General features: G+C 35.1%; 1 protein-coding gene across 13 annotated transcripts in view; it reads right to left on the reverse strand.

Moving 5' to 3' along the window:
- The window catches only part of TRPC1 (transient receptor potential cation channel subfamily C member 1), an 85,692-nt gene that overhangs the window by 19,456 nt on the left and 40,090 nt on the right, over window positions 1-26,146 (reverse strand). For 7 of the 13 annotated variants that reach the window (XM_055295160.2, XM_055295164.2, XM_055295163.2 and 4 more), the window contains 3 exons: window positions 10,982-11,113; window positions 9,303-9,498; window positions 5,307-5,643 (listed from right to left, as the gene is read on the reverse strand). The exons of 2 other annotated variants lie outside the window; for them this stretch is intronic. In XM_055295160.2, coding sequence (XP_055151135.1) covers window positions 5,307-5,643; window positions 9,303-9,498; window positions 10,982-11,113 — 665 coding nt within the window. The remainder of the gene's footprint in view (window positions 1-5,306; window positions 5,644-9,302; window positions 9,499-10,981; window positions 11,114-26,146) is intronic. 4 more of the 13 variants (XM_055295166.2, XM_055295161.2, XM_055295168.2 and 1 more) reach the window with 2 other exon arrangements.

A 26,146-nucleotide genomic window follows, 5' to 3' on the forward strand; every position in this document is an offset into this window, starting at 1 on the left:
AAAAAAATGCAAAACCACTGCTGCTGATTGTGCATAGTGGGCATTGCACCCTCCCTTAAATCCCATTTTACTCAGAATCAAAACCAGTCTTTACAAAGGCCTGCAAGGCTCCAAATTACCTATGCTCTCTGACCTCATCTCCTACTAATCTTTCCTTGTACTATTCTAGTCATGCTGGCCTCCTGGCCTCCTTGCTTCCTTGCTGTTCTTTGAACACATGACTCCTGCCTTTAGGGCCTTTATACTGGCTCTTCCTTCTGGCTGGACCCTCCTCACCCAGAGATCCATTTGACTAACTACCTCACTTTTTCATGTCTTTGCTCATTACTCTTCCTGACTACCCTATTTAAAATTGCAAACTCTTTGCAACTTTAAAATTGTCCCCCACTCCCAATTCTCCTAACTCTGCTTTTACCTTTCTTTTGTAGTACTTATCTGTTTTCTAACACTGAATATAATTTACTTATTAGGTCTATTATTAATTGATTATCTTTCCCCCACTTTGGGTAAGCTCTTCAAGGGTAAGAATCTTTGTTTTATTTATCGATGTTTCCAAATGTCCTGAAAAGTACGTGATAACAAACAAGGTGCTAAAAAATATTGCTAAATGAATAAATATACAAAAATAAAAACCAAAGCAAACAAACAGAAAAACTTTCCCTTTTTTGGCCAGAAGCTGCTCTATAACTATATATTTTTAGGAGTACCAGACTTCAGTAACATAATTCAGGATCATGTTATGGTACCTTCCTTCATTAAGTCATTTTTGGGGAGAATACAGAGTAACAAAAGAATAGAGTGCTGTAGCATCACACATGGGTGGAGATCAAATTAGGCCAATCAGAATCATTCTCTGGCTTATCAGTAGGCAAAATAATTCCCCTGGGAAACACAAGAACCATTCTTGCAGATCTCTTTTCAAAACATCTTAATTATGCAGTACCCATATTTTATACAGAAAAAAAGTGTTTAAAACATTTGCAGATTTGACAGGAAAAACATTTTTAACAATTCCACCTCAGTATGTTTTTACTCAAAATGAATAGATGAAAACTGTCTAAAAATGTTAAATGAAATAGTCTAGCAGGTAACATTTTATTAACTCAAATATTGTTTTATTTGGGGAAGGAGTAGAGATGAAAGCTTTCTGATATTTCTCTTGTTCAACCTTCACCTACCACTCAGAGCTGTGGAGCAGAAACATATTAAACAAATCCTCCATGACCATACTTTCTTGAAAACTCAAAATTATTGTCTAATCCTGATGTGTGCAAATCCTTATTTATGAAACATCTTCAAACAAAAACCCTTATATTTAAACTTTAGATACACTCCTGTTAATATTAAAACATCAAACTAAGAAAGATGTTTACAGAAATGTGTTTATTTCTGTGAAATGCAATATTTTACCTAAAAGAAACTCTTAACAAAAACTTAAAACATGAATTGGAGAAAACTGTTGATCAAAAAAGACAAGACATGAAAGTACAGTGAAGACCAACTGGTTAGTTTCCCACCTCCTCTGCAATACCCCCACAAAAATGAAGCTAATACACTTGATGTACTGCATGTTTCCAAGCTGGATCAAAAAGAACAAAGTAAGTTGAAACTAATCCAAGCAATGCAAACACTACATAACCAACATTCTGTATTTTAGGGTCTTTTTTTTTTAGAATTAATGTTAATAATAACATTAGAAGGCAGCAATCCCAGCCATCCTGGGATTTCTCAAGGGCTTGATCTTAGGTCCTCTCTTTTTCTCAATTTATCTTTCTCCTTGTGTCTCACCTATGTCTATAGTTTCATATACCACCTATTTTCAGATATTCATACCTTTCTAACTCAAGCTCCAGACCAACTGTCTGCTTGACATCCCTTTTAAATATCTCAAAGGCTTTTCAAACTCAACATATCCAAAACTGTACTCAGGATCTACCCCTCAACACACAAATCCCCAAGCCTAGTACTTTTCCAAAAGACCAATATTGCTTAATAATCTCCCTTTCCTTCACCTCTCATATACTATGTATTTCGACGTCCTACTGGCCTTACAGTATAAATATCTCTGAAGTCTGTTCCCTTCTTTCTTTATCACAATCACCCTAAGTCCAAGGTGCCATCAGCTCTCATCTGGATTAGTGCAACAGCCTTGATATTGGTCTCCCTCCATCTACTCCTGCCACAGCACTATCCTCCCAGCTCATCCTCCACACTGTAGATAGAATGATCTTTTCGAAAGGCAAAACTGATCATGTCACCTGCCTACTTCAGGTAGGCAATGATTTCCCCTTGTTCTTAATATAAAGTCAAAATTACTTAACCTGACCTACGAGGCCATGCATGGGCTGATACAATATGTTTCTATAGCTTCATCTTGAATCAAGCTCTCCTGGTTCTCCCTGCTCCAGTAATGTTAGCCTTTACTCAGACCCTTCTTTGTACCATTCTCTCTCTTGCCACTGAGCTTCTGAATGTGCTTTTATCTCAGCCTAGTTTCCTCTCCCAATTCTCTCAGTTGACATCTATCTTTTAGATCTTAGCTCACTTATTACTTCCTCAAAGTGTCTTTCCCAACCTCCCTGACTAGGGCAAATGCCCCTATAATATGCTTACTCTCCTAACACCATGACCTTTAACCAATAGCACTTAATCCATTTTTGATTTTTCATTTATCTGTAGGATTCTCAAGTCAAGTTTTTGATGGTTTTATTTGGCTTTTATTAGATCATAAGCTCCATGAGTGTATGGGCCATATCTGCTTTTGCCTGTGCTTAGACAAAGTAGGTATATGACATTTAAAAAATACATTTCTATAATAGCCATTCTATTATGTTTAATAGCAAAAATTAAGTAAAAGGATACCATTAATATTCTGTGCATTCCTCAACAAATTATTCTCTTTTTACCTACCTTGCTTTTTATAACCTAACCCTACTTTTTTCTGAAAAGCTAATGAAAGCAAACAAAACAAACATACAAAAATTGGTCATGATGAGTTAAAAAGTCACTGTGTTCATTGCTTGAAATAGTAAGTTGAACCAAGCAATGCAAGCAAGCAAAATACTCCTCCATGCTCACTTAGAGCAGGTTTGGATCTATATACTGAAAAAACAGCCCAGAGTGACCTACATAAAAGGCTTAAGAAGACTTCCTTGGCAAGGCTTATTCAGATCAAACTGTTTCAAAGCAGAAGCTGTGCTGAGGAAAGTAAGATACTTCCAGGAATTTTACTGGCTTAATGCACATGCATTCTTCTAGTGAGGTAGAATATGGTTAGAAAATTAATCGTATTATGTGTGTAAGGGGGTACTCGTGTATATACATGTAATATCATTGAAAACAGCATCATATAAAAGGGAAGAGCCATAGTTTTACCATTATTATGAAAATCGGGGACAGCAGTAATATTTATGCTATTCAAAGAGTGGTATGACTATTTTAGTTCAGTGAGTTTTTACTCATTGCTAAGACATATAAACTTTAATTTGATTCTTATACAGACTGGGGTAAACTGAATCTAACAAAACACAGAAAATATTCTTTCTTACTATTACTTAAACAATAGGTTATAGATAAATGTTATAAAATTTCATCTGTTTAAGACTAAGGAATATATAACAATCAGAAATAGTTTAAATGAATATAGGGAAAGTGCTCCTTAGTGATTCTCTTCAAACTAATGTGTAAAATACTTCCAGGAATTTTTTAACTACTCAACTAGCAATACAAACATATTTCACATTGAAAGAGTCCCACAATCCAATATAAAACCATATATGGTAAAGTTTAAATTATTTCCTAAAAGATTAAATTTTAGATAAGAGCAAAACTACAGGAAATAAAAATATTAACAAGAAGGAATTATTTAATTCTCTTTAACCTAGAGTTTAGATGTGTATTATTTTTACTTTATCTACCTAATTTTAAACATTAATGCATCATAGATTAAATACTGTTAAAAGCAAAACTCTAATTACAATCTAGTTACCTGAAATTAAATGATTTTCAAATAAACATTCTAAAATATAAAAAGTATTTGTATAGCTAAAGAACTAAAATTGAACATTGTGAAATAACTTATCAAAGTATTACATAATTGAAACAATCAGGAATGTATTAATCAAAAGATAAATACAATCAATACTCTGTGCCATAGATAAGACTAAATTTTATTACCCTTTTACTCTATAGCAAATAGTAGATGGACAGACGGGAAGTGCTGAGGTTAAAAACAAGGTAAAAGATACAGAGGGAGATAAAGAAAATATCTTTAAAATACCATAAACAGATAATGTGATTCTACCTCAACTCTCCACACACACCCCGACACACAGAGGGCAAGATGAGTATACAGTGTAATACTTATAAAAATAATTTTCAGAAATAAAATGTCTTATACTTTTTAAAAAACTATCATTTCTAAAGAGATCTGGCTATCACTACAAAGAAATGATTTATGGAATGAGTCACCAGGGACTCCTTTAAATCTAAATTTAAATAATGTTTCCAAAATAGAGATAAAGCAAGATATATCTGCAAAAGTTCATAGGTTCTAGGCCGGGCACGGTGGCTCATGCCTGTAATCCCAGCACTTTGGGAGGCTGAGGCAGGGGGATCACGAGGTCAGGAGTTCGAGACCAGCCTGGCCAACGTAGTGAAACCCCATCTCTACTAAAAATACAAAAATTAGCCAGGTGTGGTGGCACACACCTGTAATCCCAGCTACTGGGAGGCTAAGGCAGGAGAATCGTTTGAACCTGGGAGGCAGAGGTTGCAGTGAGCTAAGACTACGCCGTTGCACTCCAGCCTGGGCGACAGAGCGAGACTGTCTCAAACAAAACAAAATAAAATAAAAACCAAAAAGATCATAGGTTCTTAAAAGGAAAACTAATGTTATAAATGAAATAGAATAGTTAACTTTTAAAATGCAGAACAGTGCAAAATAGATTGTTTCAAAATACCTAAGAAAACTTCATATTCTTACACCAAACAAGCATTCATGTGTTAAAGCTGATTTTCTGTTTTACAATCATGAATAACCGTAGAGTTTGAGAATAAATAATTTTAAAATTCCATGTATTTAAGAAATATTAAATAAGAGATATGCTTCCTTATCATCAAGTTCAGGAACATTTATCTTTACAGACGTGTTAGTTAAGTCTTCAGTGATCATGGAAGTGTTCAAATTCTTGTGGTGTGAACAGTGTAAAATTGCAAATTGAACCCAATATTCACAATGCCATCAAGCAAGAAAGAATTAGTGGGCTAAATAAAGACAAAACCTTTCAAACTAACTTGATACTTACCAATAATCCACAGTATAAGAAGATAGTCTATTCTTTCAAGGGCTGGCCCCATTGTGTTTTTCTTATCCTCATTGTAGACAAGAGAGTATAGATTAAGCAACAGCAGGAATGTGAAATATGATGCTCCATGAATGATAAATTTCATAAAAGGTGTATGAATGATTCTGCCAAACTGAGATTTGGGAGCTATCAAATAACAAAGTGACAAAACTGGCCAAAAGATGCCTACTGTCAAAACAGTCATTATCTTCTTACAGGTGGGCTTGCGTCGGTAACCTGACATCTGTCCAAACCAAACAGTGTTCAGGAACTGCTGGCAGTTAGACTGGGAGACAAACTGAAAAGGACATACACACACATTAAAAAGAAAAAAAGTAAAAGGAAACCTTTAAATACTGATTGGTTGATATTACTGAATAAGAGTTTAAAAATCAATTCTATACATTCAACATAGTTTTGTTTTTTTCCCTTTTTCTAACAAGTAATAAAAGCATGTAGAGGTTAAGAAGATAGACTATGGAGCCAGATTACCTAGATTCAAATCTGGGCTCTGCTACTTGGTAAATGACCTTTACCAAGTTTTTAAATTTCTCTAAGCCTCAACTTCCCCATCTGTAAAATGGGAACAATAATAGTATCTACTAATAAAGTTGTGAAGATTAAAGGTAAAGCCCTTAGAATAGTGCCCGGTTCATAGCATGCACTCTATAAGTATTAACTATTATTATTAGCTTACTTAGCCATTTTGTCATGTTTAATATATAAAAACTCTTATAATAATATTTATGAAATTTCAAAGTTAGCATGTACAATCCATAGAAAAAGATACCACTAACTAACGTTGGACATCTTCAGTCTAAAGAAACTATTGATTTTAGTTACAAGAAGCCAAGAAGTCAAGATAGCAAAAACAATAAAAAGCTAAATATTAGACCTATTCTTGCTCCAAGAAAGCACTGCGGATTTCTTAAAAGGTATTAAAGACACTCTTAAGCCTGATTAAAACTGAATTTCATGTAAGAAGAAAAGGAAAAATATTCCCAAATATGAGAAAAATTTTAGTTCAGGTACAGAAACTAATTTACCAACGTCTACAAATCTTCTTAGTTGACAAATTTCATAGGCAATATTTTTCCAATATAATGCTCATGTTGTGAAGTATAACTTAAGGGTCCTGATAATTCTATATATACTCATGTGATCAGGTTTGAAATTATTATAAAATGATATTATTCAGGTAATCCACAATAATATTTGGTCAACCTTCTGTTTTAAAATGATTTATCTCAAAACAGAATTTGTAGAATTAACACTGTAGTAAAAAAAGAACTGGACAGAGTTTTGTTGTTTATTGTGCTTTCAAGAAAATTTCTAATATACTATACAGTTGGCCCTCTGTATCTGTGGGTCCTACATCTGTGGATTAAACCAACCATGGATCAACAATATTTGGAAGAAAAAATCCACAAAGTTCCAAATAAGCAAAACTTGAATATTCTTCACAGCAAGTACTATGCTGAATCCACATGAATGAAATGATGTGTAGGCACTGTATTAGGTGTTATAAGTAATTGAAAGATACTTTAAAGTATATGGGAAGATGTATGTTATATGCAAATACTTATTTTTGGCAATTAAGTCTTACTTCATTCTTTACTCTTCCGCTCAGATTCCAATGTTCTTGGGAAATCTTAATTTGTCCCTCAAGGTGAAATGCCTGGGAGAGAAACAGCTTTTCCTCTCACCAATGACCAGGTTTAGTAAATCTCAAATTTAGTAGTTTCACCTTTCCTCCAAATATCAAAGCAATCTCAGGACTGATAACTGTCCTTGCTATCCCTCTATACAATGATGATTTAATTCACAGTAATGTTAACTGTGTATTTGGAATAAAAAGTTTAACTAGAAATGTTCTAAGTCTGCAGTGAAAGATGGACACGCTTTCTTCCCATCATCAAGAGGTGGGGAAGGGGGGAGGTCAAAATTTCCTACTCTTCAATTCAACAGGCTTGTGATTGATTTAACTAGCAGATTCTAACAGAGGTGATGCTATGTGACTTCTGAAGGTAGGTCCTAAAAGGCCATGCATCTTCCACCTTGCTCACTGGAACACCTACTCTTGGAGCCATGAACTGCCATGTAAAAAGCCACTCTGAAGCCACCATGCTGTGAGGAAGCCCAGGCTACACATGGAGGTCACATGTATGCACCCCAGCCAGCCCGCAGAGGCTTCTCAGACCACATCCTCAAAGTCTGCCCACTGTGATGGCCTTGGTTCCTGTTGTGAGTTCTGAGGAGCCCCACCTTCTGTGGACTCACCCATCTGAGCACCCTGTTCCTGAGGCCCAGCTGCTGCTCAGACACCAGACATGTGAGTGGAGAAGCTTCCAGCTGATTATAGCCCTGTCATTTATCTCCAGATGAGTTCCCAGACATGGAGAAGCAGAGAAAAATCATGATTGCCATGCCCTTTCCTAATTCCTGACCCAAGAATCCAAGAGCATAATACAATGATTATGAAATTATTATAAAATAACTATGAAGTGTTTTATGCCACTAAGTTTCAGGGTAGTTTGCTATTCAAGATTGATAACCTAGACAAAGCTTACCAACTATTTGAGAAAATATCTTCCCCATTGATCGTATTTAGAAATCTAGTTTTAAAAACTACTTTACATTTTCATTCATCTTTAAAATCGCAAAATATCTTCCTTTCAACTAACAAACATTACTATTACTTCTTGTCTTTTCTTTCATCTTCTTTAGAACGGTGCATTTGGTTCCATTTTGACTTCACTCTGTGAGTCCTTCAGGGATATAGCTATCATTAGAAAATTACCTCTTAAGTTTTTTTTCCTAACCAGGATAATTTTAGTTCTTTACGCCTTTCTTTGAGGTTCTTTTTTTAAATCACTTTAATTGATTTTATAACTTGTAATCCCCTTATTCTATCATTTTCTAGGACTTCATGTCCCTTTTAGGTTGTGGAACACAGAAGCAAATATATTAACCAGTAAACATCCTCCATCAATTCCTCCATCAATTTCCTAATAGCTTTGTGAGGCTCAAATTTTTAACCAAGGTAAGAAAAAATTCTGCCCTTAGCACCAAAGGTCCTGTATCTGGCCTTCTATCATTATATATTTCAGGCCCTATTTTTGTAATAATATAAATTTGATAAGCAAGTTTTATTTAAACATCTATGTTAATAATGAAAAGTCTTAGAAGTAATACCTAATAAATACCATTTACCAACATCCCATACTATCAATTAGATATTATTATTATCTACATATGAATATCACTGTTTAGTTAATTATCTCAAAAATGAAATTTAAAATGCATATTTTCCTGATTCAAGTTCCTGGATCATGTGTATATGTATGAATGGGGAGTAGAAATGGGCATTTCTCTTAATAGAAAGGGATGATGCCAGAAAAGTCAGATTCAACTTAGTTATCATATCATGTACCTCTCCACTTTTGAGTTTCACAAAGAATTATAAATAAGAGGAATCAGGAAATATAATATCTGATACTTTATTTTTAAATAGAAATCACTATTACTATAGAAGGGGCTATTTATAACCAGATCAATGAAAACCAACCTGTGACAGACAAAACACAAGATGGAAACTTCACTATAAAGTTTGTACCTACTACAAAGGATCTTACCTGTGTAGCAACTATTTAGCAAAAACATTAAATCAACATCCATGTTATAATTATAATCAATATTACTAAAAATAATAAAAACTACCATTTATTGCATACTTGCTTAATGCTAATACTTACTGTGCTAAACCCTTTTCGTATATATTCTTAACTAATTATTAAAACAAAAGCTCAGACAGATTCAATAACTATCCCAAGACACACAATTTTTAGGAAGCAGAACTAGGATCTCAACCCAGATGAGCTGCTCCAAAGCCCTTGCCCTGAGCCACTAGACTACTGTAGAGACAATAATTTAAATATATTACAGAAAGCCTCATACCTCTTTTTGGTTATATTTGATAGCAAGTTTTAGACGACTTAAATTCATTCTTTCTTCTAATAATCCCCGTTTGTCAAGAGGCTCGTCACTAGATGTATGGTTTAGAATAACTTCCAATTCACGGGAATTCCGGGCTTGCGCGAGTAAATCCTTAGCAAACATTTTACATTGCCGGGCTAGTTCCTCATAATCATTCCTACAAAATGCAGCATTCTGTTATCAGAAACGTCATTTCCATCTTCTAATTAAGCTATATTCACTAAAAACGTTCTTACTCAGCAACATTTTAATTCTGACAGTGTTACACAAAATCTAAAGTCATTTTCTGTGGATAATCAAAGGAAACTACTGGTGCACGAATTTTCCACAGCTTTGGGGAAAACCATAACACAATTATGTTCCCTGTGTTCATACTAATAATCTTAGATGAGCACAGTGTTCATTTATATATACTGATGTTATTCCCAAAAATTCTAATAATATTTGTCAACCAGTTCTTCACTTAACTCATTTTCCCTTATTCTCTGTAAGCTTGGCTAAAACTTCCTTTTATATTACTCACCTTAACAATAGACACAATATCTTAATGCTATCCAATCATTATCATAAAATTTTTAACTAGAGCTTTTTCAATAATAGTCATCTAAAATATGTTTGTTACTTCTAATATTAAAATAGCATTTTGATTCATATTTAAAGTGCTCATTTGAGTGAAATTCAAATTAGAAAGAAAGGTATTAAAATGTGCCTAACAAAAACCTCTCTTTCAGAATTCCTATTCCTTGAATCTTGAGTTTGAACTGCTTATTAAAGTCAGGCCTAAACTAATTTGTGAGAAATGAAGAAGTTTTAGTATATAATTCTTTTAAAAAATATCAATTACGGCTGGGTGCGGTGGCTCACGCCTGTAATGCCAGCACTTCGGGAGGCCAAGGTGGGTGGATCACCTGAGGTCAGGAGTGCAAGACCAGCCTGGCCAACATGGCAAAACTCTGCCTCTACTAAAAAATACAAAAATTCGTCAGGCGTGGTGGCAGGTGCCTGTAATCCCAGCTACTCAGGAGGCTGAGACAGGAAGAATTGCTTGAATCCAGGAGGGGGAGGTTGCAGTGAGCCGAAATAGTGCCACTGCACTCCAGCCTGGGTCTCCAAAAAAAAAAAAAAAAAAAATTACATTAACTTTATGTCTAAGCTTAATAATAACTTAAGAATGAAGTCAGACATAAATAATTATGAGTCATGGTCTTGAGGTTGGGCTTCAGAAAATAATGTTTTTATTCAGTTTTTTTCCCAAACAGAAAGGAAGGAGAAACAGGAAGATTTCCCACTGGTTAGTCTTTCTATATAATGGGGTTTTCCATGAACTGGCTATATAAAAATTATAACTTAAGAATAAAAACTTCTTTGCCTTAATTTCTCTCATCATTCTTTATACATTCTGTGTAGTCAAAACTCCTGAGAATAAGTAATTGGATTTATTTAACAAATGCAGCACTCTCTGCTTCTTGATTTAGGAATCTAACTGCAGATTGGAATGTTTATCAGAAGTATATACTATTACAAAAATATTCCATCTTTGGATAAACATTTGATGGACTACGAGATTCAAAAGTGAAATTTATACATCTTATTAATATATAATAAATTAATAACATTATATAATTTGTATTCATTCCCACCTGAATTCCACCTCCACAAGACTTAGTTCTTTTAAATCAGCACTAAGTTCAAATGCTCTCAGAATAGGATCCTCCTCTGTTAACATTATTAGAGCTGGACTGGCCAAACATCGATATATATCAAGACGAAACCTGTGATAAAATTGGATTCCATAATGTAAAATAAACTTATACACATATAATTAGTATTTTAATCTATAATTTTCATAAATGTATACTTAAATTATAAAATTAAAAGAAAAACTACATATTTATTATAAGATAACCTCCATAAAAAGACTTAAAACAAATATTTTGAGATATAAATATTGAAAAACCTTGCTATCTGTTGCTTTTAGAAAATTGTTTTACTGTCTCTTTTCAAAGATTCAAAATGCCTTTGGTATAATATAAAGATTTTTGTTTAATCCAATTTAATTAAATTCATATTTCTGGACCAACTTTTTTTTAATTTAAAAGACAGGGTCTCGCTCTGTTACCCAGGCCAGAGTGCAGTGGAGTGATCACAGCTTGCCTTAGCCTCGAACACCTGGGCCAAGGGATCCTCCCACTTCAGCCTTGTGATTACAGGTGCATGCCACTACACCAGGCTAATTTTTAAAATTTTTATAGAGACAGGGTCATGCTATGTTCAGCCCAGGCTAGTTTAAGCTCCTGGCCTCAAGTAATCCTCCCATCTTGGCCTCCCAAAGTGCTGGGATTACAGGTATGAGCCACTGTGCCTGGTTTGAACCCAACATAATTTTAAATAAAATATGCTAATAACATAAATTTTTAATATGATGTGGATTTGATGACTAATAAATTTTTTCTTTCTCAGTAATAAAAATACTTTTTTTTTTTTTTTTTTGAGATGGAGTCTCACTCTGTCACCAGACTGGAGTGCGATGGCAAGATCTTGGCTCACCGCAACCTCTGACTCCCTGGTTCAAGCGATTCTCCTGCCTCAGCCTCCCAAGTAGCTGGGATTACAGGTGCGTGCCACCACACTTGGCTAATTTTTGTATTTTTAGTAGAGACAGGGTTTTGCCATATTGCCCAGGCTGGTCTTGAACTCCTAGGCTCAAGTGATCCACCCACCTCGGCCTCCCAAAGTGCTGGGATTACAGGCAACTTAAATACTTTTAATCCAGTTTGTTGTTTATCTTTCTACTTTGTTGTAATGAATTTTTCTATATGGAAATTCCAAATCTTTATTTAAACAAGTTTATTGATATATTCCTTATTTAGCTTATAGGTTTAATGTCTGACTTAGATACAAAAGTAATCCCATATAATGCATTTTTAAGAAAACAATATTTATGAAATTCAGTTATGATCTAGTTATTCAATTAATAAGTATATTAAGTAAGGATTTCTGAAGAGGTATTTGCCTATACTATACTGTCAAAAAACTGAGAAAAAAATATGTAATTGTGCAACTTATCCTTCTGTTTCCAACAATGTCTACATTAATTAATTTTATCACAGTGTTTCAAAAATAGGCTTTTGTATTAACCTACTTTATCATGTCTCAAGATATAGTAAGGATTAATCACAAAATGCACAGCAAGAGTAACTTCCAATAATGGTGGAATGAAAAGATTGGTAACCATTTGTATTAGACTTATAATGAAGCACCATGTGTGGAAAGCATTTGATATAATCTGACAAATAATGAAGCCACTTCTTTCATAAGATCTATCAATTTTGGTACTCAAAACACCATTAAAATAATAACAGTATGAAGAGGTCAGTAATTCCTCTCCACAAAAAAAAAAATACATAAAACTGAACAAAATTATCCAAAAAGACCAACCATTTCAGGCCATGGAAACTGTTTATTGAGAATTGTTGATTGTTGAAAAACTGCCAGTGCTTCAGGCAGGAATAGCCTTGCCTAGAACTGCCTCCATCACCCCTGCCCCCAGTTCAGTCAATGAGGTTTGTAGTTTTGCCATCTTGTAGCTGGTATACTTGTAGTTTTATGCCAGGGTGCCAAAATCAATTCAATGAGAGGCAAAAGCCTATGGCTCTACTGGCTGAAAGTAATGGACTTGGTGGACATGGATAGAGAAAACTTGCAGTTTTGCAAGACTGAGGTTGCAAACCAAGTTGAGGCAAGCAGTGGACCAACCAGAAACTTAACAGGGAGAACTTGGAAATAAGAAAGCCATAAATGGATTCACATAAGGTCTCCACAAATTCCTGGCTGACTAGAAAATTACATATGTGTGGGGAACATCAGAGAGTTGGTAAAAAGAAAAGACCAAGGAAAAATTAATAAATGCCCACAACTTCAAATGCATTCCCCAACTAACTCACAGATTGATCAGCAGATAGTACAAACTTTATGGGCTGAAGGTGCATTAGCAGAACCTCAGCCCAAATCTTTGGCTGACATACGTAGACACTAAAAAGAGTCCTTAGGAATCAAACCTAAACAATGAAAATGAGGATAAAACACAAACAAAGCACAGACATGAATAAATGTACAACACAAGGAGACAAATTCTGTAGGCTAGGCAAATAATGTAAAAAATATAAAAAACAACAAAACAGGAAAAAAGTATGCAGAGTTGCTATAATACATACAAAACTGTCCAGTTTTCAAAGAAAGAAATACTAGATGTTCAAGGAAAAGGTGCCTCCCTGAGGAGCAACAGGGACAATTTGACTTCCTCTTTTCCTAATTGAATACCCTTTATTTCCTTCTCCTGCCTGATTGCTCTGGCCAGAACTTCCAGCACTATGTTGAATAGGAGTGGTGAGAGAGGGCATCCCTGTCTCACCAGGGGCGGGATAGACTTCATTAAAATAATCCAATCCATCACTAAAAAACTAAACAAATAACAATAACAAGCCCCAGGAAAGAGGGTGGGTGGGGACTAGCACACAGAGTTGCTACCATGTTATCTAGAATGCCCAGTTTCCAACCAAAAAATTAAGGGACATGCAAAGAAATGGGAAAAGTATGACCCATACCCCCAAAAGGGAAAAAAAAAAAAAAAAAACTGCCTGCAGAGCGACCGGATATCAGGATGCTGGGATACAGGCATGAGCCACTGCATCCGGCCTGTATTCCTTTTCATTATTTCTCCCTTTATGGATATTCTCTATTTGACATGACATTGTCCTCTTACCCTGCTTTACTTCCGCAATCATGCTGTCCTTTTAGTACTGTGAGCATATTTATAATGGCTAGTTTGAAATCTTTTTCTCTTGAATCTGACATCTGGTTACTCTGCATACAGATTTTTTTTCCTGGGGCAGGAGAATTGCTTGAACCCAGGAGGTTAAGGTTGCAGTGAGCTGAGATTGCACCACCGCACTCCAGCATGGGCGACACAGTGAGATTCCATCTCAAAAAAAAAGAATATAATGGAAATTATGGAATTAAAAAGTACAATGACTGAAATTAGAAATTCACTAGAGAGGCTTGCTATGGGTTGAATTATATCCCTCCAAATTTCATATGCTGAAGTTCTGTCTACCAGTACATCAAAATATAACTTTATTTGGAGATGGAGTCTTTAAAAAGGAAATTAAGGTACAATGAGAACCTCAAGGTAGGTCTAAATCTAGTATGACTAGTGTCTTTATAAAAGAGGGAAATGTGGAGACAGGCACACAAACAGGGAGAATGTCATGTGAACATGAAGATGGCCAACTACAACAAAGGAGATAGGCCTAGAACAGATCCTTCCTTCACAACCCTCATAAGAAGTCAACCTTGCCAATATCTTCATTTCTGACTTCTAGGTTCCCAAACTGTAAAACAAAACAAAAAATTTGGTTTTTTTTTTTTTTAGATGGAGTCTGACTCTGTCACCCAGGCTAGAGTACAGTGGCACGATCATCTCAGCTCACTGCAGCCTCCACCTCCTGGGTTCAAGTAATTCTCCTGCCTCAGCCTCTTGAGTAGCTGGGACTACAAGTGTGCCCCACCATGCCCAGCTAATTTTTTTGTATTTTTAGTTTCACCATATTGGCCAGGCTGGTCTTGAACTCCTGATCTCAGGTGATTCACCCGCCTTAGCCTCTTGAAGTGCTGGGATTACAAGAGTGAGCCACGGCACCCAGCCACAAAATTTGTTTTTTAAGCTACTTTGTGGTACCTCATTATGGGAGCCCCAGAAAACTATCACAGGGCTCAACAGTAGCTGTGAACTGGCAGAAGAAAGAATTAGCAAACTTGAAGAGATATCAATACAGATTATGCAAGCTGAAGAACAAAGAGACCGCTAGCAAGACTAATAAAGAAGAAAAGAGGGAAGAATCAAACAGATGCAATAAAAAATGAAAAAGGGGATATCACCACCAATCCCACAGAAATACAATCTACCATCAGAGAATACTACAAACACCTCTATGCAAATAAACTAGAAAATCTAGAAGAAATGGATAAATTCCTCGACACATACACCCTTCCAAGACTAAACCAGGAAGAAGTTGAATCTCTGAATAGACCAATAACAGGTTCTGAAATTGTGGCAATAATCAATAGCTTACCAACCAAAAAGAGTCCAGGACCTGATGGATTCACAGCCGAATTCTACCAGAGGTACAAGGAGGAACTGGTACCATTCCTTCTGAAACTATTCCAATCAATAGAAAAAGAGGGAATCCTCCCTAACACATTTTATGAAGCCAGCATCGTCCTGATACCAAAGCCTGGCAGAGACATAACCAAAAAAGAGAATTTCAGACCAATATCCTTGATGAACATTGATGCAAAAATCCTCAATAAAATACTGGCAAACCGAATCCAGCAGCACATCAAAAAGCTTATACACCATGATCAAGTGGGCTTCATTTTTGGGATGCAAGGCTGGTTCAACATACGCAAATCAATAAATGTAATCCAGCATACAAACAGGACCAAAGACAAAAACCACATGATTATCTCAATAGATGCAGAAAAGGCCTTTGACAAAATTCAACAACCCTTCATGCTAAAAACTCTCAATAAATTAGGTATTGATGGGACGTATCTCAAAATAATAAGAGCTATCTATGACAAACCCATAGCCAATATCATACTGAATGGGCAAAAACTGGAAGCATTCCCTTTGAAAACTGGCACAAGACAGGGATGCCCTCTCTCACCACTCCTATTCAACATAGTGCTGGAAGTTCTGTCCAGGGCAATCAGGCAGGAGAAGGAAATAAAGGGTATTCAATTAGGAAAAGAGGAAGTCAAATTGTCCCTGTTTGCAGATGACATGATTGTATATCTAGAAAACCCCATCGTCTCAGCCCAAAATCTCCTTAAGCTGATTAGCAACTTCAGCAAAGTCTCAGGATACAAAATCAATGTACAAAAATCACAAGCATTCTTGTACACCAATCACAGACAAACAGCCAAATCATGAGTGAACTCCCATTCACAATTGCTTCAAAGAGAATAAAATACCTAGGAATCCAACTTACAAGGGATGTGAAGGACCTCTTCAAGGAGAACTACAAACCACTGCTCAATGAAATAAAAGAGGATACAAACAAATGGAAGAACATTCCATGCTCATGGGTTGCAAGAATCAATATCGTGAAAATGGCCATACTGCCCAAGGTAATTTATAGATTCAATGCCATCCCCATCAAGCTACCAATGACTTTCTTCACAGAATTGGAAAAAACTACTTTAAAGTTGACATGGAACCAAAAAAGAGCCCGCATCGCCAAGTCAATCCTAAGCCAAAAGAACAAAGCTGGAGGCATCACGCTACCTGACTTCAAACTATACTACAAGGCTACAGTAACCAAAACAGCATGGTAATGGCACCACAACAGAGACATAGATCAATGGAACAGAACAGAGTCCTCAGAAATGATGCTGCATATCTACAACTATCTGATCTTTGACAAACCTGACAAAAACAAGAAATGGGGAAAGGATTCCCTATTTAATAAATGGTGCTGGGAAAACTGGCTAGCCACATGTAGAAAGCTGAAACTGGATCCCTTCCTTACACCTTATACAAAAATTAATTCAAGATGGATTAAAGACTTAAATGTTAGACCTAAAACCATTAAAATCCTACAAGAAAACCTAGGCAATACCATTCAGGACATAGGCGTGGGCAAGGACTTCATGTCTAAAACACCAAAAGCAATGGCAACAAAAGCCAAAACTGACAAATGGGATCTAATTAAACTAAAGAGCTTCTGCACAGCAAAAGAAACTACCATCGGAGTGAACAGGCAACCTACAGAATGGGAGAAAATTTTTGCAACCTACTCATCTGACAAAGGGCTAATATCCAGAATCTACAATGAACTCAAACAAATTTACAAGAAAAAAACAAACAACCCCATCAAAAAGTGGGCAAAGGACATGAACAGACACTTCTCAAAAGAAGACATTTATGCAGCCAAAAAACACATGAAAAAATGCTCATCATCACTGGCCATCAGAGAAATGCAAATCAAAACCACAGTGAGATACCATCTCACTCCAGTTAGAATGGCCATCATTAAAAAGTCAGGAAACAACAGGTGCTGGAGAGGATATGGAGAGATAGGAACACTTTTACACTGTTGGTGGGACTGTAAACTAGTTCAACCATTGTGGAAGTCAGTGTGGCGATTCCTCAGGGAGCTAGAACTAGAAATACCATTTGACCCAGCCATCCCATTACTGGGTATATACCCAAAGGACTATAAATCATGCTGCTATAAAGACACATGCACACGTATGTTTATTGCGGCACTATTCACAATAGCAAAGACTTGGAACCAACCCAAATGTCCAACAACGATAGACTGGATGAAGAAAATGTGGCACATATACACCATGGAATACTATGCAGCCATAAAAAATGATGAGTTCATGTCCTTTATAGGGACATGGATGAAACTGGAAAACATCATTGTCAATAAACTATTGCAAGGACAAAAAACCAAACACCGCATGTTCTCACTCATAGGTGGGAACTGAACAATGAGAACTCATGGACACAGGAAGGGGAACATCACACTCGGGGGACTTTTGTAGGGTGGGGGGAGGGGAGAGGGACAGCATTAGGAGATATACCTAATGCTAAATGACGAGTTAATGAGTGCAGCAAAACAACATGGCACATGGATACATATGTAACAAACCTGCACATTGTGCACATGTACCCTAAAACCTAAAGTATAATAATAAAAAAAAAAGAAAAATGAATAGAGCCTAAGAGAGATGCGGAACACCATTAAGCATACCAACATACTCATAATGGAAGTACTTTAAGAAGAAAAGAAAAAGGAAAAGAAAAATATTCAAAGAAATAATAGCTAACAACTTCCCAAATTTCCTGAAAAACAAACAACCAACACATTCAGGAAGCTAAAAAAACTCCAAGTAGGATAAATGCAAAGATACCCACAAACAGAAACATCATAGTAAAAATGCTGAAAGTCAAAGACAAAATCTTGGGAGCAACAAGAGAAAAATACCAGGTCGCTTACAAGGGAACCCAAATAATATTAACAGCTGACTTCTCAGTAGAAACAGATGCCAGAAGGCAGTGAGAGAACATATTCAAAGTACTCAAAGGAATTTAAAAATTGTTAATCATAAATCCTAAATCCAGCAAAGTGAATGTTCAAAAACAAAGGAAAAATAAAAACTTCACTAGATAAACAAAAACTCACAAAATATATTGCTACCAGAACTGCCTTACAATAAATATAAAAGCAAGTTCATCAGGCTGAAAGCAAGTGATTTAAAAAGCAATTATATAAAATAATATTTATAGAATAGAAAGTAGTGTTTGGCCTATAACAAAGAAATGTAATGTATTTCTGTTTACATTTGGTGTAAACATTTTCCAATAACAGCATATAGTAGGTAGGTGGGGCCAAAGTTGTAATGAGTTAAGGAAATGCCTAGAGATGGTAAAGTAATAATTATAACAATGTTTTCTTGGGTTAATAGTATTAATAGATATAATATGTATAACAAAAATATTACGAGAAAGGAAAGAAAATACAGATGTATAGGAGTAACATTTTTATATGTTATTGGTATTAAGCTGGTATAAATCTGAAGCTGCTGGGCACAGTGGCTCACGCCTGTAATCCTAGCACTTTGAAAGACTGGCGGGGGGACTGCTTGAGTCCAGGAGTTCAAGACCAGCCTGGGCAACATGGCAAAACCCCATCTCTACAAAAAAATTAAAAAAAATCTGACACTGACTTCGACAAGTTACAATGTATATGACAAGCCCTAGAGAAACCAGTTAAAAAAAGAACACAAAAAATTCAGTGAAAAAATCATTAATAAAAATGCTACATGATATAGTTTGGAATTTGTTCCCTCCAAACCTCATGTTGAAATTTGATCCTCAATGTTGGAAGTGAGGCCTTGTTGGAGATGTTTGGGTCATGGAGGTGGATCCCTCATCATCAGTTTGGTGCCATCCTTGCAGTAATAAGTGAGTTCTTGCTGTATTCATTCCCACAATATCTGATTTTTAAAAAGGGCCTGGCATCACCTTCTCTCTCTCTTGCTCTTTTTCTCTTACTATGTGACATCCTTGCTCTCCCTTAGCCTTCTGCCATGATTGGAGGCTTCCTAAGGTCTTAACAGAAGCAGATGCTGGCACTATGCTTCTTGTACAACCTGCACAACAATGAGCCAAATAAACCTCTTTTCTTTATAAACTACCTAGCCTCAGGTATTCTTTTATAACAATGCAAACAGTCTAATAAATCACATTAGAAAATACACTCGATGCAAAAGACAGCACTAATGAAGAAACAGAGAAACAAAAAAGACATGAAACACATAACAAACAAAAAGTAGACACAGAAAACAACAAGTAAAATGGAAGGCACAAATCCAACTATCAATAACATTAAATGTGAACAGCTTAATCCAATCAAAAGGCAGCAGCTGTCAGACTAGATTTTTTAAAAATTCAATTATATGTTGTCTACAGAAGGCAGACTTTAGATTGAAGGACACAAATAGATTAAAATTAAAAGCTGGAAAAAGATGTATAATGCAAACAGCAACAACAGGAAAATTTTAGTTGCTATGGTAATATCAGACTTTAAATTTAAAAAGTTACTAGAGATAAAGAGGGATACCTTATAAGAATAACAGGGTCAATCCATCAGGAAGATATAACATCTATATGGCTGGGCACAGTGGCTCATGCCTGTAATCCCAGCAATTTGGGAGGCTGAGGTGGGCGGATTACTTGAGGTCAGGAGTTCAAGACCAGCCTGGCCAACATAGTGAAACCCCATCTCTACTAAAAAGACAAAAATTAGCTAGACGTGGTGGTGCATGCCTGTAGTCCCAGTAACTCAGGAGGCTGAGGCAAAAGAATCACTCGAACCCAGGAGGCAGAGGTTATAGTAGCCAAGATAGCACCATTGCATTCCAGTCTGGGTGACAGAGTGAGACTCTGTCTCAAAAAAAAAAAAAAAAAGGAACATACAACATCTATAAATATAGATACAACTAACAACAGAGCACCAAAATACATGAAGGAAAAACAGACAGAAATGGAGAAACAGATAACTGAACAACAAAAGTTGAAGACTTTAATATCCTACCTTCAATAATGGAGAGAACAATGAGGCAAAAGATCAACAAGGAAATAGAGGACTTAAACAACATTATAAGTGAACTAGACGTAACAGACATTTACAGAACACTCTATCAAACAAAGGCAGATTATATACTCTTCTCAAGTCTACATAAAACATTCTCCAGATTAGACCATATGCTATGCCATAAGGGAAAAAAAGTCAATAAATTTAAAAGGACAGAAATAACACAAAGTATGTTCTCCAACCACAATGGAATAAATTAGAAATCAGTAACAAGAAAGTTATTTAAAAAACCCACAAATATGTGGAAATTAACAACACACTCTTAAATAATTAATGGGTTTAATAAATCAGAAGGAAAATAAAAAACTGAGATGAAAGAAAATGAAGACACAACATATAACAAATTATGGGGTTCAGCTAAAGCAGTGCTTAGAGGAAAATTTATAGATACAAATACCTATATTAAGAAAGAAGAGGCCAGGCACAGTGGCTCATGGCTGTAATCCCAATGCTTTTGGAGGCTGAGGTGGGAAGACTGCTTGAGGCCAGTAGTTCAAGACCAGCCTGTGCAACATTGCAAGATGCCATTTCAAAAATGAAAATGTTTTAAAAATAGAAGATCTCAAATCAGTAACATGACCTTCTACCTTAAAACAGTGACAAAAAAGAGCAAAGGGTATGAGGGTTCTTTATAAGGTGATAAAAATGTTCTAAAATTGACTGTGGTGATAATTTTACATACCTATAGATCTATGAAAAACCAACAAATTATATATTTTAAATGGGTGAATTGTATGGTATGTGAATTCTATCTCAATAAAGCTCAAAAAGTGAAGGGGAAATAAAAATTTTCCCAGATAAATACTAACAGAATTTTCAGATAGTAGACTTGCCATACTGAGAATGCTAAAGCTGAAAGGAAATGGTAACTGGAATCCACAAGAAAAAATGAAGAGGAACAGAAATAGTAATTATGTGGATAAATATAAAAGACTGTATATATGAATATTTTTTTCTTGCCTTTCTAAGAATGTAAGATTTTTAAAGGAATAATTATAATACTGCATTATTGTGTTTATAACATATTTAGATGTAATATATATGAAAATAATAGTACAAAGAAAATGGGCAAGCAAAGTTGTTACATTTTAAGTCGATATCAACTTGAAATAGATTGTAATACACTAAAGATAAATACTATTATCTCTAAAAGAAAAATTCTTAAATAGTTAAAAAAAACACAGAGGAAATAGAAAGGTATACTTTTTTAACACAAAGAAAACAGCAAAGGAGGAACAGAGGAACAACAACAAAAAGACATGAGAAATACAGAAAGCAAATGGCAAAATAAAAAACATAAATCTGTCATACCAAAAATTACATTACATGTGAGTGAACTAAACACTTCAATCAAAAGGCAAAAACTGTCAAAGTAGATAAAAAGCAAGATCCAATAGTACACTGTCCAAAATAGACTATTTAAATTAAGAAAAACATATTGAAAATAAAGGGTTGGAAAAAGTGCCATGTAATCAGTAACCATGAGAGAGGTAGAATGGATAAATTAATAGCAGAAGGAATATATAGCAATTATAAATGTATATGCACCTAACAACAGAGCCTGAAAATACACAAAGCAAAAACTGACACAGAAAAAGATAATGGAGCAATTGTAGTTAGAAATCTTAATACTCTCTTGCCAGAAATTGATAGAAAACCAGTAGGGATATGTAGTATTTAAACAACACTATGAAACAATATGACCAAACTGATATTTATAGAATATTTCCCTAAAACAGCAGAATGTATATTATTTCAAGAGTACATAGAACATTTCCATTTTAGACCATATGTTGAGCCATGGACCCCCTTAATACATTAAAAAGGCATAAAATCATACAAAGTACGTTCTCCAAATTAAGCAATGGCTTCTTAGCTATGACACCAATATGCAAATGACCAAAAGAAGAAAAAAGAAGATCAAATGGACTCCATCAAAATTTTAAACTTTTAGTCTTCAAAGGATACCATCAGAAAAGTAAAAAAAAAAAAAAAAAACACACAATTCATCAATAAAAAAATCAGATAACCAATTAAAAACTAAGAAAACAATTTTAACAGACATATATCTAATAAAGATATGCAAATATCCATTAAGCAACCAAAAAATGTCATTCATATGAAATAGCCAGAACAGGTACATCCGTAGGGACAGAAAGTAGATTTAGTAGTTGCCACCAGCTGGGAGAGTGACTGCTAATGAATATAGGGTTTCTTTTTGAAGTGATGCACAACTTTGTGAATATCCTAAGAGCTGAAATGTACACTTATGATATATAAATGATATGATATACAAAGATATATAATTTATTTATATATAATATATATAAATATAATATATATTATATATTATATATATAATATATAAATATATATTATATATAAATGATCTCAACAAAGATATCATTAAAAATAAAGTATAATCTCTAACCACAACAGAATTAAAGTAAAAATCACCAAAAAAAGGAAATCTAGGAAACTCCCTAATATGTGAAAGTAAAACAGCACGTTTTAAAATAGTCCGTTGATCATGAGAATGAGAAGGCAAACCACAGGCTGGGAGAAAATATTTGCAAAAGGCATACTGGACAAAGGACTGTTTGAATATTTTAAAAACTCAACCATAAGAAAGCAACTCAATTTAAAAATAGGAAAGATCTAAACAGATCTTTTTAAGTTAGCTTTGAATTTTTAAAGTTAGCTATGAAAGTGAAAATAAAATTAGGAAAATAATTAATGTACAATAGTATCAAAAAGTATAAAATACTTAGGAATAAATAGTAAAAATAAAGAAGCACAAGACCTGTACACTGGGGACTACAAAATATTGCTGAGAGAAATTAAATGAAACCTATTAAATGGAGAGATATACCATGTTCAATGCTTGGATAATTCAGTATTTTTAAGATGGCATTTCTGCCTAAATGATTCAACACAATCTCTCGCAAAAATCGAAGCACATGTTTTTGTAAAAATTGACAACTGATTTCAAACTTTATTTGGAAATTTAAAGGACATACAATATATGAAATTTTCAAGAAAAAGATTTTAAAATGGAGGACTTACAATTGTATTCGGGTTCTCTAGAGGGACAGAACTAATGGAATAGATATATATAAAGGAGAGTTTATTAAGTATTACCTCACACAATCACAAGGTCCCACAATAGGCCGTCTGCAGGCTGAGGAGCAAGGAAAGCCAGTCTGAGTTCCGAAACTGAAGAACTTGGAGTCCAATGTTTGAGGGCATCCAGCATGGGGGAAAATGTAGGCTGGGGTCAGGCATGATAGCTCACACCTGTAATCCCAGCACTTTGGGAGGCCGAGGTGGGTGAATCACCTGAGATCAGAAGTTTGAGACCAGCCTGGCCATACTAAAAATACAAAAATTAGCCAGGCATGGTGGTATATGCCTGTAGTCCTATCTACCCAGGAGGATGAGGCAGGAAGATGGCTTGAACCCAGGATGTGGAAGTTGCAGTGAGCTGAGATCGCAACACTACACTCCAGTCTGGGTGACACAGTGAGACTCCATCTCAAAAAAAAAAAGATGTAGGCTGGGAGGCTAGGCCAGTCTCTCTTTTCACATTTTTCTGCCTGCTTATATACTAGCGACGCTGGCAGCTTATTAGATTGTGCCCACCCAGATTAAGGGTGGGTCTGCCTTTCCCAGTCCACTGACTCAAATGTTAATCTCCTTTGGCAACACCCTCACAGACAGACCCAGGATCAATACTTTGTACCCTTCAATCCAATCGAGTTGACATTCAGTATTAACTATCACATAGTAATTGATTTTAAAACTTACTATAAAGCGATAGTAATCAGTACAGAGTTATACTGATGTAAATACAGACATATAAGCGTTCCTTTTTCTCCATAACCTTGCCAGCATCTGTTATTTTTTTACTTCTTAATAGACATTCTGACTGGTATGAGATGGTATCTCATTGTAGATTTGATTTGCATTTCCCTAACGATCAGTGATATTGAGCCGTTTTTTCATATGCTTGTTGGCCACATGTATGTCTTCTTTTGAAAAGCATTCATGTCCTTTGCCCACTTTTTAATGGGGTTATTTAAGTTCTTTATAGGTTGTGGATATTAGGTCTTTGTCAGATGTGTACTTTGCAGATATTTTCTCATTCTATAGATCATCTGTTTATTACCTTGATAGTTTCTTTTGTTGTGTAGAAGCTCTTCAGTTTAATTAGGTCCCACGTCAATTTTTGTTTTTGTTGAAATTACTTTTGAGGACTTTAATCCATCTTGAGTTAATTTTTTAAATTTTTTTATATGGTGATAGGTAGGGGTCCAGTTTCATTCTTCTGCATCTGGATAGCCAGTTATTCCAAGATTATTTATTGAACAGGAAGCCTTTTTCCTCATTGCTTATTTTTGTTTACTTTGTCAAAGATCACATGGTGGGGGTGCAGCTGTATTTCTGGATTCTCTATTCTGTTCCATTGGTCTATATGTCTGTTTTTGTGTTGTACCATGTTGTTTTGGTTACAGTAGCCTTGTGGTATAGTTTAAAGTCAGGTAATGTGATGACTCTGACTTTGTTCTTTTTGCTTAAGATTGCTTTAACTTTTCAGTTCTTTTTTGGTTCCATATGAATCTTAAAATAGTTTTTTTCTAAGTCTGTGAAAAATGATGTTGGTAGTTTGACAAGAATAGCATTGAATCTGCAAATTGCTTTGGGTAGTATGGCCATTTTAACACTATTAATTCTTCCTATCCATGAGCATGGAATGTTTTTCCATTTGTTTGTGTTGTCTCTGATTTTCTTCAGTAATGTTTTGTAGTTCTCATTGTAGAGATTTTTTTTACCTCCTGAGTTAGCTGTATTCTTACATATTTTATTCTTTTTGCAGCTATTGTAAATGGGACTGCATTCTTGATTTGGCCCTCAGCTTGAACAATGTTGATGTATAGAAATTCTGCTTGAAGATAAGCTGTTTGAAAATACACATTCAGCGGAAAAAAAAGACAAAAGAACAAAAAGGAACAAAGACTGCCTATAAGATATAGAAGAGTACCTCAAAAGACCAAATGTAAGAATTCCTGTGTTTAAGAGGGAGCAGAGCAAGAACAAGGGATAAATAACTTATTCAAAGAAATAACAACAGAAAACTTTCCAAAACTTGAGAAAGATATAAATATCCACATACAGGAAGGTCTTAGACCACCAAACAGATTCAATCCATATAAGACATATAATAATCAAACTCACAAAGGTCAATGACAAAGAGAATACCCTAAAATCAGCTACAGAAAAGAAGCAAATAACATATAAAGAAGCCCCAATTCATCTGGAAACAGACTTCTCAATGAAACCATGCAGGCAGGAGGGAGTGGAATAGCATTTTCAAAGTGCCCAGAGGGGAAAAAAAGCCCTGCCATCCAAGTGTTTTGTATCCAGAAAAAATTGTTCTTTAAATAAGAAGTAGAGATAAAGTCCTTCCCAGACAAATGAAAGCTGAGACAATTCATCACCACCAGACCCACCTTACAAAAAATGCTAAAGGGAGTTCTTCAATCTGGAAGAAAATACAAAATACTAGTGTGCAAA

The sequence above is a fragment of the Symphalangus syndactylus genome, chromosome 10 (assembly GCF_028878055.3).
Source record: "Symphalangus syndactylus isolate Jambi chromosome 10, NHGRI_mSymSyn1-v2.1_pri, whole genome shotgun sequence".
NCBI lineage: Eukaryota > Metazoa > Chordata > Mammalia > Primates > Hylobatidae > Symphalangus > Symphalangus syndactylus.